This window comes from Nicotiana tomentosiformis, chromosome 2 (genome assembly GCF_000390325.3).
Source record: "Nicotiana tomentosiformis chromosome 2, ASM39032v3, whole genome shotgun sequence".
NCBI lineage: Eukaryota > Viridiplantae > Streptophyta > Magnoliopsida > Solanales > Solanaceae > Nicotiana > Nicotiana tomentosiformis.
In genome coordinates, this window is record NC_090813.1 from 54,255,716 (window position 1) to 54,268,545 (window position 12,830).

General features: G+C 39.0%; 1 protein-coding gene across 1 annotated transcript; it reads right to left on the bottom strand.

The window, feature by feature from the left end:
- Nucleotides 1–44: 44 nt before the first annotated feature.
- Nucleotides 45–3,755, bottom strand: LOC104089768 (probable LRR receptor-like serine/threonine-protein kinase At3g47570). The gene is made up of 3 exons (XM_009594738.4): nucleotides 2,840–3,755; nucleotides 754–2,745; nucleotides 45–645 (listed from the first exon to the last, which is right to left on the bottom strand). Exons 1-3 carry the CDS (start codon nucleotides 3,753–3,755, stop codon nucleotides 296–298), a joined length of 3,258 nt encoding a protein of 1,085 aa, XP_009593033.2. The 3' UTR covers nucleotides 45–295.
- Between the last annotated feature and the right edge of the window lie 9,075 nt (nucleotides 3,756–12,830).

Below are 12,830 nucleotides of genomic sequence, written 5' to 3' on the forward strand. Positions count from 1 at the left end.
TTTCTCTCATCTCATTTAGACTGCCATATATCGTCAATGTCACATTTCATGCCTTATAAAACATTTTTACTCTCATGCCAGTAGATACCACAGAACTTTTAAAGAGATTCAAAAGAGAGTTTAAAGTTGTGTGGTATCTCTTTAAAGAGATTCAAATGAAGTTGCACATGAATTCTACTTTTTGATTTTTTATTTGAACGTTATATATTAGAAATACCAGGTTTATACGATGTAACCAAATTTAATCTCATTATTTGGAAATTATAGGAATCCAGAGCCAATGGTCTAATTCCACCTAGTGGCGACTATTGACAAACTGGAGCTTGATCTTTTTGAGGGTTGAAAGAGCATCTTCCATGTTAATTCTTGCATCAGGTATCACTACAGTGCAGCTCAAAGCTAATTCCATGATAGATAGCATATACTGCATCTTTGCGTCGGTTTGTTCATCCACTGGCTGTACCAAATTAGCATCCACCACCTTATGAATCTCACTTGGAAAAGAATCACTAACCCAACGTCGTATGCTCAAGTCTCCAGTAAATATTTCATCACTTGGTCTCATTCGTGTAAACGTCTCCATCATCAAGATGCCAAAACTATAAACATCACAACTTGTAGATACTATTCCATCTTGTCCATACTCTGCAATCATGGTCAAAATAATTAGAAAAGCTTACCAATCTATATCCAGGGGAAAAATTAATGTTTTGGATACTCTAAGAATATGAGGAAGCTTTAAAGTTATAATACCTGGAGCAATGTATCCAATGGTTGCAATTGTCCTAGTTTGTACAAAAGCCTCCCCTGCACCTAACAATTTTGCAATGCCAAAATCACTGACATGGCCGACCATATCTTGATCTAGCAAGACATTGCTTGGCTTCAAGTCACAATGCACCACATGTGTTGAATAGCCATTGTGAAGATAGTCCATTGCAGATGCAACATCTATCATTATATTCAATCTCTGCAACATGTCTAAGAAAAAGTTATGAGAGTATAGCCATTTTTCAAGTGTACCATTCGGCATGTATTCTAATACTAATGCTCTGAAATCAAGGTTAGAGCAACTAGTGATGACTTTAGTAAGATTTCGATGGCGGAGGTTTCTTAGCATCTCACATTCTGTGTCAAAACTTTTGAATGCACCCTCTAATTGCACATTGAATACCTTTGCTGCCAAAAGAGTACCATCCCTAAGCATCCCTTTATAGACCATGCTGAAACTCCCACTACCAAGCAAGTTGCTTTCACTAAATCCTTCTGTTGCTTGTTCAAGTTCATAATAGGAAATTCTTTCATGCCCTTTGACCAGAGTCACATCTGCTTGACCTGCATTCTTCTTTTTCTTTCGCAATCTTAAAAATACATATGCAAGGGCTAATGCAAGAAATAGCAGCCCCACTCCCAAAAGGACGTACAAAGCCAAGATTGCCTTTTTCCTCTTTGACCTCTTAGTAGATTTGACGACACATGGTGGCACATGAAACTTAGAATCGCCACAAAGAGCATCATTGGACAAGAAAGATTGACCCGTGGCATTTGCAAAAGGACCTCCGGTGGGAATCTCTCCACTGAGTTTATTGAATGAGATGTTCAGATATTTGAGATTCTTAAGAGCTTCTAATGGCTTTGGAATTTCACCACTAAGATTGTTAAAAGACAACTCCAAGACTTCCAAGGCCAACATTTTGCCAAATGAATCTGGAATTGGCCCCTCTAATCTATTATGTGCCAGAGAAAGTTTAGTCAATTTATCTAAGCCCCCTATAGTGCTAGGCATCTCACCAGAAAAATCATTTTTCGACAGATCAATGAGTGCAGCAGCCCTTAAATTTCCAATCTCTTGAGGAATTTGCCTACTTAATAAATTGGATGAAGCATCTAACTCTATGAGATCTTCAAGGCTTCCCAAGCTTGAAGGTAAACTCCAATTCAGGCTGTTGTAGGCTAGATAAAGTTTCCTCAAACTGGTAACGTTTCCTAAGCATGGTGGCACTGAACCAGAAAACTGATTTCCTGACAAGTCTAGTGCTCCAAGATTCTTTAAATTGCAGATAGCATCTGGTATGGTTCCTTCTATCTTGTTGCTATCTAGGTAAAGTTCTTGAAGGTTCAGCATGCCTAGGACAGTTTTTGGAATATGTCCAATCAACTCATTGTTAGACAGAGTCATCTTCGCCACTCCAGTAAGATTACCAATTTCTTCAGGAATGATGCCCTTCAGTTTACAATTTTCTCCATAAAAAATTTGCAGAGTGTCAGAGAAATTTCCAATAGATGCCGGAAGAACACCATCCAACGGATTTTCAGCAAAACCGACTTCTCTTAGATTCCTACAGCTTGTCAAATATGTCAGAAAGCTCAATGAGGAATCGCTAAAAAAATTGTTCATCTGCAAGTTCAAAAGCTCAAGCTGTTCTAAGTTACCAAGTGATTGAGGAATTGGACCTGTGAAACTGTTGTAAGCGATGTCAAGTATTCTGAGTCTTGAAGAATTTGAGATAGAAGGAGAGATAAAACCACTCAGATTATTCCCTCCAATATAAAATTCTTCTAGGTTTTGCATGCCACGGCCTAAATCTGAAGGTAAAGTACCTGAAAACCTGTTACTGCCAAGTGCTAGGATCAGCAGTGTGGACATGTTCAAAATACTTGCAGGGACAGAACCAATAAACTCATTTTCAGATAAATCCAGTTGCTGTAGTTTCTTAAGGTATCCTAGCTCCACTGGTATCTCTCCTGTCAAGTGGGGGAAATATATCAGTACCAGCTTGGTCGAAGAGAAAAAAAGGGAGAAAATTTCGGATTTCTTTGTAAGGAAATATCATACTACCTTCCAAATGCATAGATCCAAGAGCTAATCCTCTCAAAGCTGTTAAGTTGGCTAATTCTCTTGGTATAGTTCCAATGAATTCATTTTCATACAATGACAAGAGTTGAAGCTTTCTGCATTTTTCTAAGTTTGGTGGAATAACTCCATTGAGGTAGTTGAACGAGATGTAAAGTCCTTCCAAGTTTGGAAGATGGTCACATATAGTTGTTGGAAGCTTACCAGCGAGATTGTTGCCAGTAAGAGCAATGCGTTGAATTGATGTAATGTTAAATATTGTTGGTGGTATAGAGCGAGTAAGTCGGTTGCGTTGCAGGTCTAAGAAAGTCATGCAACGGAGATCACCGAGTTCTCGAGGGATCTCTCCTACAAGGAAATTTTCCCTTATTCTCAACACTTCCAGCTTTGTTAGATTGGAAATGGAAGATGGGATTTCTCCAGAGAATTGATTGCTGGAAAGGTACACAAAGCGAAGTTTGGGTAACAAACTTAAAAATGATGGTATGATACCAGTAAAGTTATTTCTAGTGACATTAATCAGTTTCAATCTCTGCAAATGAGCCAACTCTTCAGGCAAATCCCCATGAAAAGCGTTGTTACTGATGTCGAGGGAAACTAGAAATGAGAGGTTTCCAAGGTGTGGCGGAATGGTACCATGAAGTTGCATGCTTGAAATGTCTAAAGCTGCGACTCTATGGTGGCGAGAGCTGCAAGTGATTCCAATCCAGTTGCATACTGGGCTGGAAGAAGACCAGTTAGTTGCTAAGATTTTGTTAGGATCAGAAGAAGAAATGTGAGATTTCAAGGCAAGAAGAGCAGCTTCATCAGTGCTGATATTGGGAAACTTAGCCATTGAAGTATGGTGATGAAGCAGAATGAAAACTGCAAGAGCAAAGAGAAGATTGCAACTTCTGTCCATAACTATAACATGCAGGCTTCTTTTAGAATGGATAATGCAAAGCAATGATAGTTAGATGATCTATTTAATGATATCAAATTCACAGGATACCAATATACTGTTGTTAGTCTGTGGAGTGTCAAGTCAAAGTCAGTCAACCACTGACGGGATAACTTTTACTGGTTGTGAGTTGTGGCCACAGGTCCATCTCCATTTTGGACTAAACACTTTAAAAATAAAGTTCAAATGTTATTTAGTGGAAGTAGATCAACTTACTGACTGAACACTTTTGAAAAATGAACTGCAAATGTTATTCCAACATTAAATTATATTTTTGAACTGGGTGCTGCATTATTGAGGACTGTAAAACTGGAAAATGGCACTACATGCCTTTATGGAATGTGCCAAAAACGTCAACCAGGAAATCCTATTTTTTCTGGTCGCTTCTGGTGTTGCATTTACAAGTTGACTATATGATGACAGGAAAATTCTTTAAGAAAATGAAGAGCAGTGAAGACAACTTGTTAAATATCAACCAATAAATCTTGACAAAATCGAAAAATACCTTAAGCTCAAATACATGATTTGAAAATTCTTTAGGCATGATTTTTTATGACTTCCAAATTGCATGATAACCTCCAAATACATTTTGCAATTGATGAATCAAGCAGTATCAAAATTATATACTCCAACAACTTATGGACTAGGAATTCTAGACGTAAACCATTTGAAAATACACCAAATGTTGGTCTAATATAAATTATACATTTCGAACAGGGCTGCTGCACTATTGAGGTAAGCCCAGGGCTGGAAAACTGGAAAATAGCATTGGCAACCCTACAGGCAAGTGGCAACAAGTCTCTTTTGCCTTTACTAGATGTGCCAAAAATATCAACCTGGAAATTCTATTCTTTATGGTCAGTTGTGATATTGCATTATGTCCCATTTTCCAAATTAGAATTAAAACACAAAAAGTTGCCCCTAGTTCTGAGAAGATGTCCCCAAAAAGGACTTAAGTCATATACACTAACAATGTAATTTTTTTTTAACACCATCAATGCAATTTAATTACTTTCAAGTTTACCATATCAAACTTGCTGCGAAGAGCAACTCATTTTTGTAAGTCACTTAACCTAATAGTATAAATAATTCATAAACTGACATTGCACAAAACTTAAACTCAGCAAAAAATAGGTCATGGCTATATCCAGCTGACTGGATGATGTTGTTGATTTATAAGAAACTGGACAGACAAGAACATAGCCAGTTACGTTGAATTATCCTTTCTACCAGGATTTGAAACAGTCATTCTATAATGACTCGTGTAATATTCATGGACAAGCGTAAATATTATTTAATCTGCTTTAATAAGAAAAGAGTAGAATAATATATTTAAAAATGTAAAAAAAGGGAAAAGAACACACTATTAGAACATGCGACATAAACTGTTATTACTGGTGACCGTTCGATATGACAACTGAATGGCTGCTCGCTTTATTATTGAGGTTTATAAGTGCATTAGAGAGTTTTTGCATTTTGCACCATTAATTTTCTCATGTGTGTGTATCTTTTTTATTTGCACTATCTCAATAGGACTTAAGCAGGTTAACTGTTCTAATTGTTGTGTTTTCTTTCTTGATTCAATTCCTACCAAGTCTTCATGAATTTGTTCCTCTTATGTTAGAAAAAACCTGCTTTGTTTTCCAACTATGTCCTTATTTCCTGTTCAGTAATAGCTTTACTACCAATTTCTCTGATTGCTTACATTATTGTTTTCTTTTGTGGCTTGCAGTAAGTAGCGGCTTCCTGGTATGCATGAAGAAAGACAGTATTGAAAGCATATATGACACTTTTAAGGAGTGTGCTATTCTTAATACATAGGAGGAGTATAGGACTAGTATACGTGCGACCCCCTTAACTCTATATCCTATAGCCACTATCTAGGATGTTCTATATCAAATTGTGCTGTTCTTAGTACTGATCTAAATTGTTCTTGCTTTCATGTTTGAATTTCCTAAACTGTCCTGTGTACTATTAACTTGTCCTACAGGTATGCTCCTGCGCAAATGCAACTCAAATTTTTACCATTTCTTTTATGATTGTGAGAAGGTACGGGAGAAAATATGTTATTGATATTAGATGAACAATACAATACAAGAGGTCCTTATTTATAGCTATACTATACAAGGACATTCTACTCTTCTACCAATGTGGGACAATACTACACTATATACATGCTGTAAACTAACACTCCCCCTCAAGCAGGTGCATACAAATCATATGTACCGAACTTGTTACATATATAACCAATACGAGGACCAGTGAAAGACTTGGTGAAAATATCTGCAAGTTGATCATCCGACCTCACAAACTTTGTAGCAATCTCTCCTGAAAGTATCTTTTCTCTGACGAAGTGACAATCAATCTCAATGTGTTTAGTTCTCTCATGAAACATCGGATTTGATGCAATATGAAGGGCAGCTTGATTATCGCACACAAGTTCTATCCGACTGATTTCACCAAATTTCAACTCCTTGAGCAATTGTTTAGTCCATACTAGCTCACATGTTGCCATAGCCATTGCTCGATATTCTGCTTCTGCACTAGACCGAACAACTACATTCTGTTTCTTGCTCTTCCAGGACACCAAATTTCCTCCTACTAAAACACAATATCCAGACGTAGAACGTCTATCAGAAGGTGATCCTGCCCAATCAACATCTGAGTATCCAATGATCTGCTCATGACCTCGATCCTCAAAGAGTAACCCTTTGCCTGGAGCCGATTTTATATATCGAATAATGCGGACAACTGCATCCCAATGACTATCACAGGGAGAATTCATAAACTGACTTACAACACTCACAGGATAAGAAATGTCGGGTCTAGTCACTGTGAGATAATTTAATTTTCCAACCAGCCGCCTATAGCTTGCAGGATCGCTAAGCGGCTCCCCCTGTCCTGGCATAAGTTTAGAATTCGGATCCATCGGAGTGTCAACAGGTATGCATCCTATCATCCCCGTTTCCTCAAGAATGTCTAAAGCATATTTTCTTTGAGAAATAACAATACCTGAGCTAGACTGGGCAATCTCAATACCTAGAAAGTACTTCAATCTGCCTAGATCCTTAGTTTGGAAGTGTAGGAAGAGATGCTGCTTCAGATTGGTAATACTATCCTGATCATTGCCAGTAATAACAATATCATCAACATAGACTACCAGATAAATATAGAGACTTGAAGCAGAGTGCCGATAAAATACAGAGTGATCAACTTCACTACGAATCATGCCAAACTCCTGGATAACCGTGCTGAACTTACCAAACCAGGCTCGAGGAGACTGCTTTAGACCATAAAGTAACCGACGCAAGAGACATACAAGGCCACGAGACTCCCCCTAAGCAACAAAACCAGGTGGTTGCTCCATATAAACCTCATCCTCAAGATCACCGTGAAGAAAGACATTTTTAATGTCCAGCTGATAGATGGGCCAATGACTAACCGTATCCATGGATAGAAAAAGGCGGACTAAAGCCACATGAGAGAAGGTATCACTGTAATCGAGCCCAAATATCTGAGTATATCCTTTGGCAACAAGACGGGCCTTAAGTCGATCAATCTGTCCATCGGGACCAACTTTGACTGCATAAACCCAACGACAACCAACAGTAGATTTACCTGAGGGAAGAGGAACAAGCTCCCAAGTACCACTTGTATGTAAAGCAGACATCTCGCCACTTATAGCCTGTCGCCATCCTGGATGAGACAACGCTTCACCTGTAGACTTAGGGATAGAAACCGAGGACAAAGAAGATATAAAAGCATAATGGGGAGATGACAGACGATGATAGCTCAAACCGACATAATGAGGATTAGGGTTAAGTGTGGTCCGTATAACTTTACGAAGTGCAATCGGTGTACTAGGAGCAGGGTCATGTGCATGACGAGAACCAGTTGGGCCTAATGGAAGACGCAAACGACGATGATAAGTCAAGAGTGGTGTTCCTGTGGCTGGGGAACTAGGGGGAACAACACTAGACTCCTCAACGGTTGGTATGGATGAAACCTCTATGGTCGAAGGTAGAGGAGGAGCTATAGTAAACTCCTCAAAGGTCGGTATAGGTAAGACCTCAGATATATCATGGTGGTCAGCAGAGATAAAGAAAGGTTTAGACTCAAAAAATGTGACGTCAGCTGACATAAAGTACCTACGAAGATCTGGAGAATAACAACGATATCCCTTCTGAATACGAGAATAACCAAGGAAGACACACTTGAGAGCACAAGGAGCTAACTTATCTTTCCCAGGGGCTAAGTTATGAACAAAATACGTGCTCCCAAAAATACGAGGTGGAAGAGAGTATAAGGGTGACTGGGGAAACAATACTGAATGCGGAATCTGATTTTTGATGGGAGATGAAGGCATCCGATTAATCAAATAACAAGCTATGAGAACTGCATCGCCCCCAAAACACAATGGAACACGAGATTAAATTAGAAGTGTGCAAGCAGTCTCAATAAGGTGCCTATTCTTTCTCTCAGCAACCTCATTTTGCTGAGGGGTATTAAGGACAAGATGTCTGATGAATAATTCCTTGAGAAGTCATAAACTGCTGAAATTGAGAAGATAAATATTCTAAGGCATTATCACTGCGAAAAATACGAATAGAAACACCAAATTGGTTTTTGATTTCAGCACAGAAACTCTGGAATATAGAAAATAACTCAAAACGATCTTTCATTAAGAAAATCCAAGTACATCTTGAATAATCATCAATGAAACTGACAAAATAACGAAATCCCAAGGATGAACTGACTCTACTAGGGCCCCATATATCAGAATGAACTAAGGAGAAGACAGATTCTGCATGACTCTCAACACTACGCGAAAAGGAGGCTCGGGTATGTTTCCCAAGTTGACACGACTCACAATCTAATGTAGACAAACTAGATAAACTAGGCACCATCTTCTGAAGTTTGGATAAACTCGGATGTCTTAAACGTCTGTGGATTAGATCTGGAGGATCTGTAGCTAGACATGTTGTGGAAGGACTGAGTGAGTTAAGGTAGTAAAGGCCTTCTGATTCACGTCCTGCACCAATTGTCTGTCCCGTACTGCGGTCCTGCATAATAAAAGAATCGTCAATAAAATATATACCACAATGGAGGGCACGAGTCAAACGACTAACAGATGCAAGACTAAAAGGACAGCAAGGGACATAAAGAACAGAATCTAGGGTGAAAGAAGACAAGGGATTAGTTTGTCCAACTCCTTTTGCCTTAGTTTGACATCCATTGGCTAAAGTAACAGTGGGAAGAGACTGTGAATATACAATATTTGACAAAAGTGATATATTACCAGAGATGTGATCAGAAGTGCCGGAGTCCATGACCCATGGGCCAAGAGTGCTAGACTGGGAAACACAAGCAAAAGAATTACCAGTAACATAAGTATCAGTCTGAGCAACTGAGGCTACTTGTGGAGATGTCTGCTTACTTGCTCGATACTGAAGGAGCTCATTATATTCTTCTTTAGATAAAGAAAATCCTTGGTTACCTGGAGTCTCGGTCTGAGCAATGTAAGCATTTTTGGGTGGACGACCATGTAAGGAATAGCACATTTCACGAGTGTGTCCAAGTTTGTGACAATAAGAACACCTGGGTCTAGATCTTCCAAAACGACCTCCTCCTCGTCTATGCTCCATAGTTTGAGATGCCTGAACATACATTGTCTGGGATGCAAGAACAGAGGAATCAAGTATCTGTGATGAGATCACTGGTGGACTTGGTGCTGCAGCAAGGCGGAGTAATCGAGAGAATAATTCATCAACTGTAGGGACAGACGGACTAGCCAAAATCTGGTCGCGTACTGAATCAAGATCATTAGGAAGTCCAGCGAGGGTAAGAACGAGAAACATCTTCTGTCGCCACTCTTGTTGTTTTTCCACACTAGCAGAAACTGGCATCAACTTCTCAAATTCCTCCATGACTGCCTGTACTTGACCCAAGTAAGTAGACATATCCAATTCCTGCTTCTTTAAGTTTGTCATCCGTGATATCACATCATAGAAGCGAGATATGTCATTAGTGTATAAGGTCCGTGCCTTTGCCCAAACCAAATAACATGTCTGGAATGGACGAAACAAGGGCATCAATTTGGAATCAATAGATCGCCACAAGATGCTACATAACTGAGCATCGATTTTTGCCCAAAGTGCTATTGCCTTTTCATCTCCATTGCTAGACTGTTTGATTAGATGATCTTGAACACCTTGACCTCTACACCATAACTCGACAGATGAAGCCCAAACTAAGTAGTTTGAACCTCCCATTAAAGTTTCCGAGGTAATAATAGCACTAGAGCTTCCAGAACTCATGTTTCTAGACCCAAAAACATCAAATCCCAAAGACATTATTGTAAATTATTACCAAATAGGAGAAAGAATCAACTGTAATCCACTGAAACAGTGTACGGAAATATAGAAATAGAATACTGAAATACTGTAGCTGCCAGAATCTACTGTAGCTGCCGGAATCTACTAGAGCTGTCGGAATAGTACTGTAGCTGCCAGAAAAAACTCAAAGTTTTCGGAATGAAATGAAAACAGTAGGGGTAGGATCGGAATTACCAGGCGACCCAACTGTTCTGAAGGAAGATTTTCAAAAAATGGCCGGAAGTAGTCGCACGCGCCGGCGCTTGGAGGCGCGTGAGTTTCTGGTGGTGCGTGGAGGCGCGTGAGGAGGCTGCTGTCGAAGTTTTTCACTGGGGTTTGGTCTCCGGACAGTGACGACTCTTGTGATAGTGTTGGATTTTGCACAACACTGAAAGAAATGAAGCAGATATAAAACAGCCTTAAAAAAGTACTGATTTCTCTTTCCCGGAATCGCTAGAATTTATGCACAGTGATTTCTCTTTCCCGGAATCGCTGGAATTTATGCACAGCGATAAGTTTCTCACAATTGCTCTGATACCATTTGAAAAGGCACGGGAGAAAATATATTATTGATATTAGATGAACAATAATACAATACAAGAGGTCCTTATTTATAGCTATACTATACAAGGACATACTACTCTTCTACCAATGTGGGACAATACTACACTATATACATGCTGTAAACTAACAATGATGGCCATGAAATTCCAGAATTCTGTTTACACTAAGATGAAAAAGAGGCTATTTCAAAATTTGATTACCTAAGTGTGTCCGTTTTGCATAAAGTTAAGGCTCTACGCCTCCGCTCCTTGGGCTGGCTGTTCGCATAAAGGCTCCAAGATCCGCTCCTTGGATTGACTGTTCCCTTTGATTCATGGTTCTTACTGACATCAGTGTGATCCATATAGTAGATGATTGGCTTAGTTATAATCAAAGTTTTACAGTCATTAGCAACACAACAATCATATATTTCAGGAGGTATTCCTTTTAGATTATTTATGCATCTGCAACTTCACATTAATATCTTCTCCTCTCTCGCCTTATTTTAAATCTCATTGTAGACTTCCATATACTGTCAAAGCAACATATATATAATATGTGATTCAGCAAATTTAAGTACTTGTGCAGAATTGAAAGCTTAGTGCAACTGATAATAGGTAATGGAGAAGCCATTGTGAGCAGATGGTCTCATTCCACCTAGTGTCAAACTACTGACAAACTGAAGTCTAATCTTTCTAAGTTTTCTTAGGCACTTCACTTGAAGAACTTGAACTTGACTCATCACATAATACAAATAATGCAATTAGACCAAATCCTAAGGGGAAGTATATCTCACACAAAGTTAGGCAAGATACTTAACTCAATTAAGCTAAATCAATCCTCTAATAAGCTCTTCCCGCGTGAATCAACCTCCGGATGACTCGAATTTAGCCAAAATAACTTAATATCATAAATAAAATACATATGAAACGGTTCCGAATAATAAAGCTTCGATCTTTAAGTAAAATCAAAAAGTCAACCCCGGTTCCGCACCTAGAACCCGACCAAATTAACAAATTCTGAACACCCATTCCGATATGAGTCCAACCATACCAATTTCATCCAATTCCGACCTCATATCGGCCTTCAACATTACTTATGTACAATGTTACGCTACAATATTTGGTACATCTAGATACTGTTCTTAAGTTTCTGAGTGGGGGAATACCATGTATTTTTGTAAAGAAATCCTAGTGTTCATTTGCACAATACCAGGTTGATAGTATCTTGGTCATATCATTGATGTCGTGGTGATGCATACTGATCCTTCTAAAATAAGTGCAACAGTGAGTTGGACTTTATATACATACACACATTAGAGAATCTAGGGGAGTTTTCGCATTCGTTAGAACCTTTTACAATGCAAGTCGATGCTTCTGGCGAGGGTTAATGGCTATTTTAATCCAAGACTATCACTCCATTGAATACTCAAGTCAAGCTCTCAATACTGATCTTTTGACAAGAATTGCTAGTAACTTTTTGGCAATGGTAATTTATCCGGTGGAACGATGGAGATCGATTTTCCACCCTCTGTTCTTTTCTTTGCCATCTGTCATAATAATATTACTAGGTATCAAACTTGACCACCTTTTAGTCTTCAGTTCAATAGTATAAATATTGTTAAAAAGAAATTATGACGTGGTTGAGTGTAAAGAGGCATTGACAAGGAGGTGTGAGAGGTTGACCATGCCGAGTTTGAGAAGAGGTCGAGGCAGACCTAAGAAGTACCGGGGAGAGCTGATTAGGTAGAACATGGCGCGACTTTAGCTCACTGAGTACATGACCCTTGATAGGAGGGTGTAGAGGTCGAGGATTAGGGTGGAAGATTAGTAGGTAGTTGAGAGTTTTCCCCTTTCTTACCGGTAGGACTAGTAGCACGCATATACTTTCCTATTTACCAGAATTATATTGCATCATGTTGTTTAGTTTGTTTCAGCTATCGGTTTCTCCTATTGTTACTATTTTGGTGCTACTTATTCTTCTCTCCCCCCTCTTTCCCCTCTCTCTGTCTCTCTCTCTTTCTTTTTCTTCTCTCTTTTTCTCCCTCTTCTTCTTCTTCTCCTCCTTCTCCTTCTTCTTCTCCTCCTCCTTCTTCTTCTCCTCCTCCTCCTCCTCCTCC

Coding starts and splice junctions, on each gene's coding strand:
- LOC104089768 (XM_009594738.4), bottom strand. CDS start 3,755: ATGGACAGAAGTTGCAATCTTCTCTTTGCTCTTGCAGTTTTCATTCTG. Junction 2,746..2,839: donor TGGATCTATGCATTTGGAAG/GTAGTATGATAT, acceptor CCCACTTGACAG/GAGAGATACCAGTGGAGCTA. Junction 646..753: donor CATTGGATACATTGCTCCAG/GTATTATAACTT, acceptor CCATGATTGCAG/AGTATGGACAAGATGGAATA.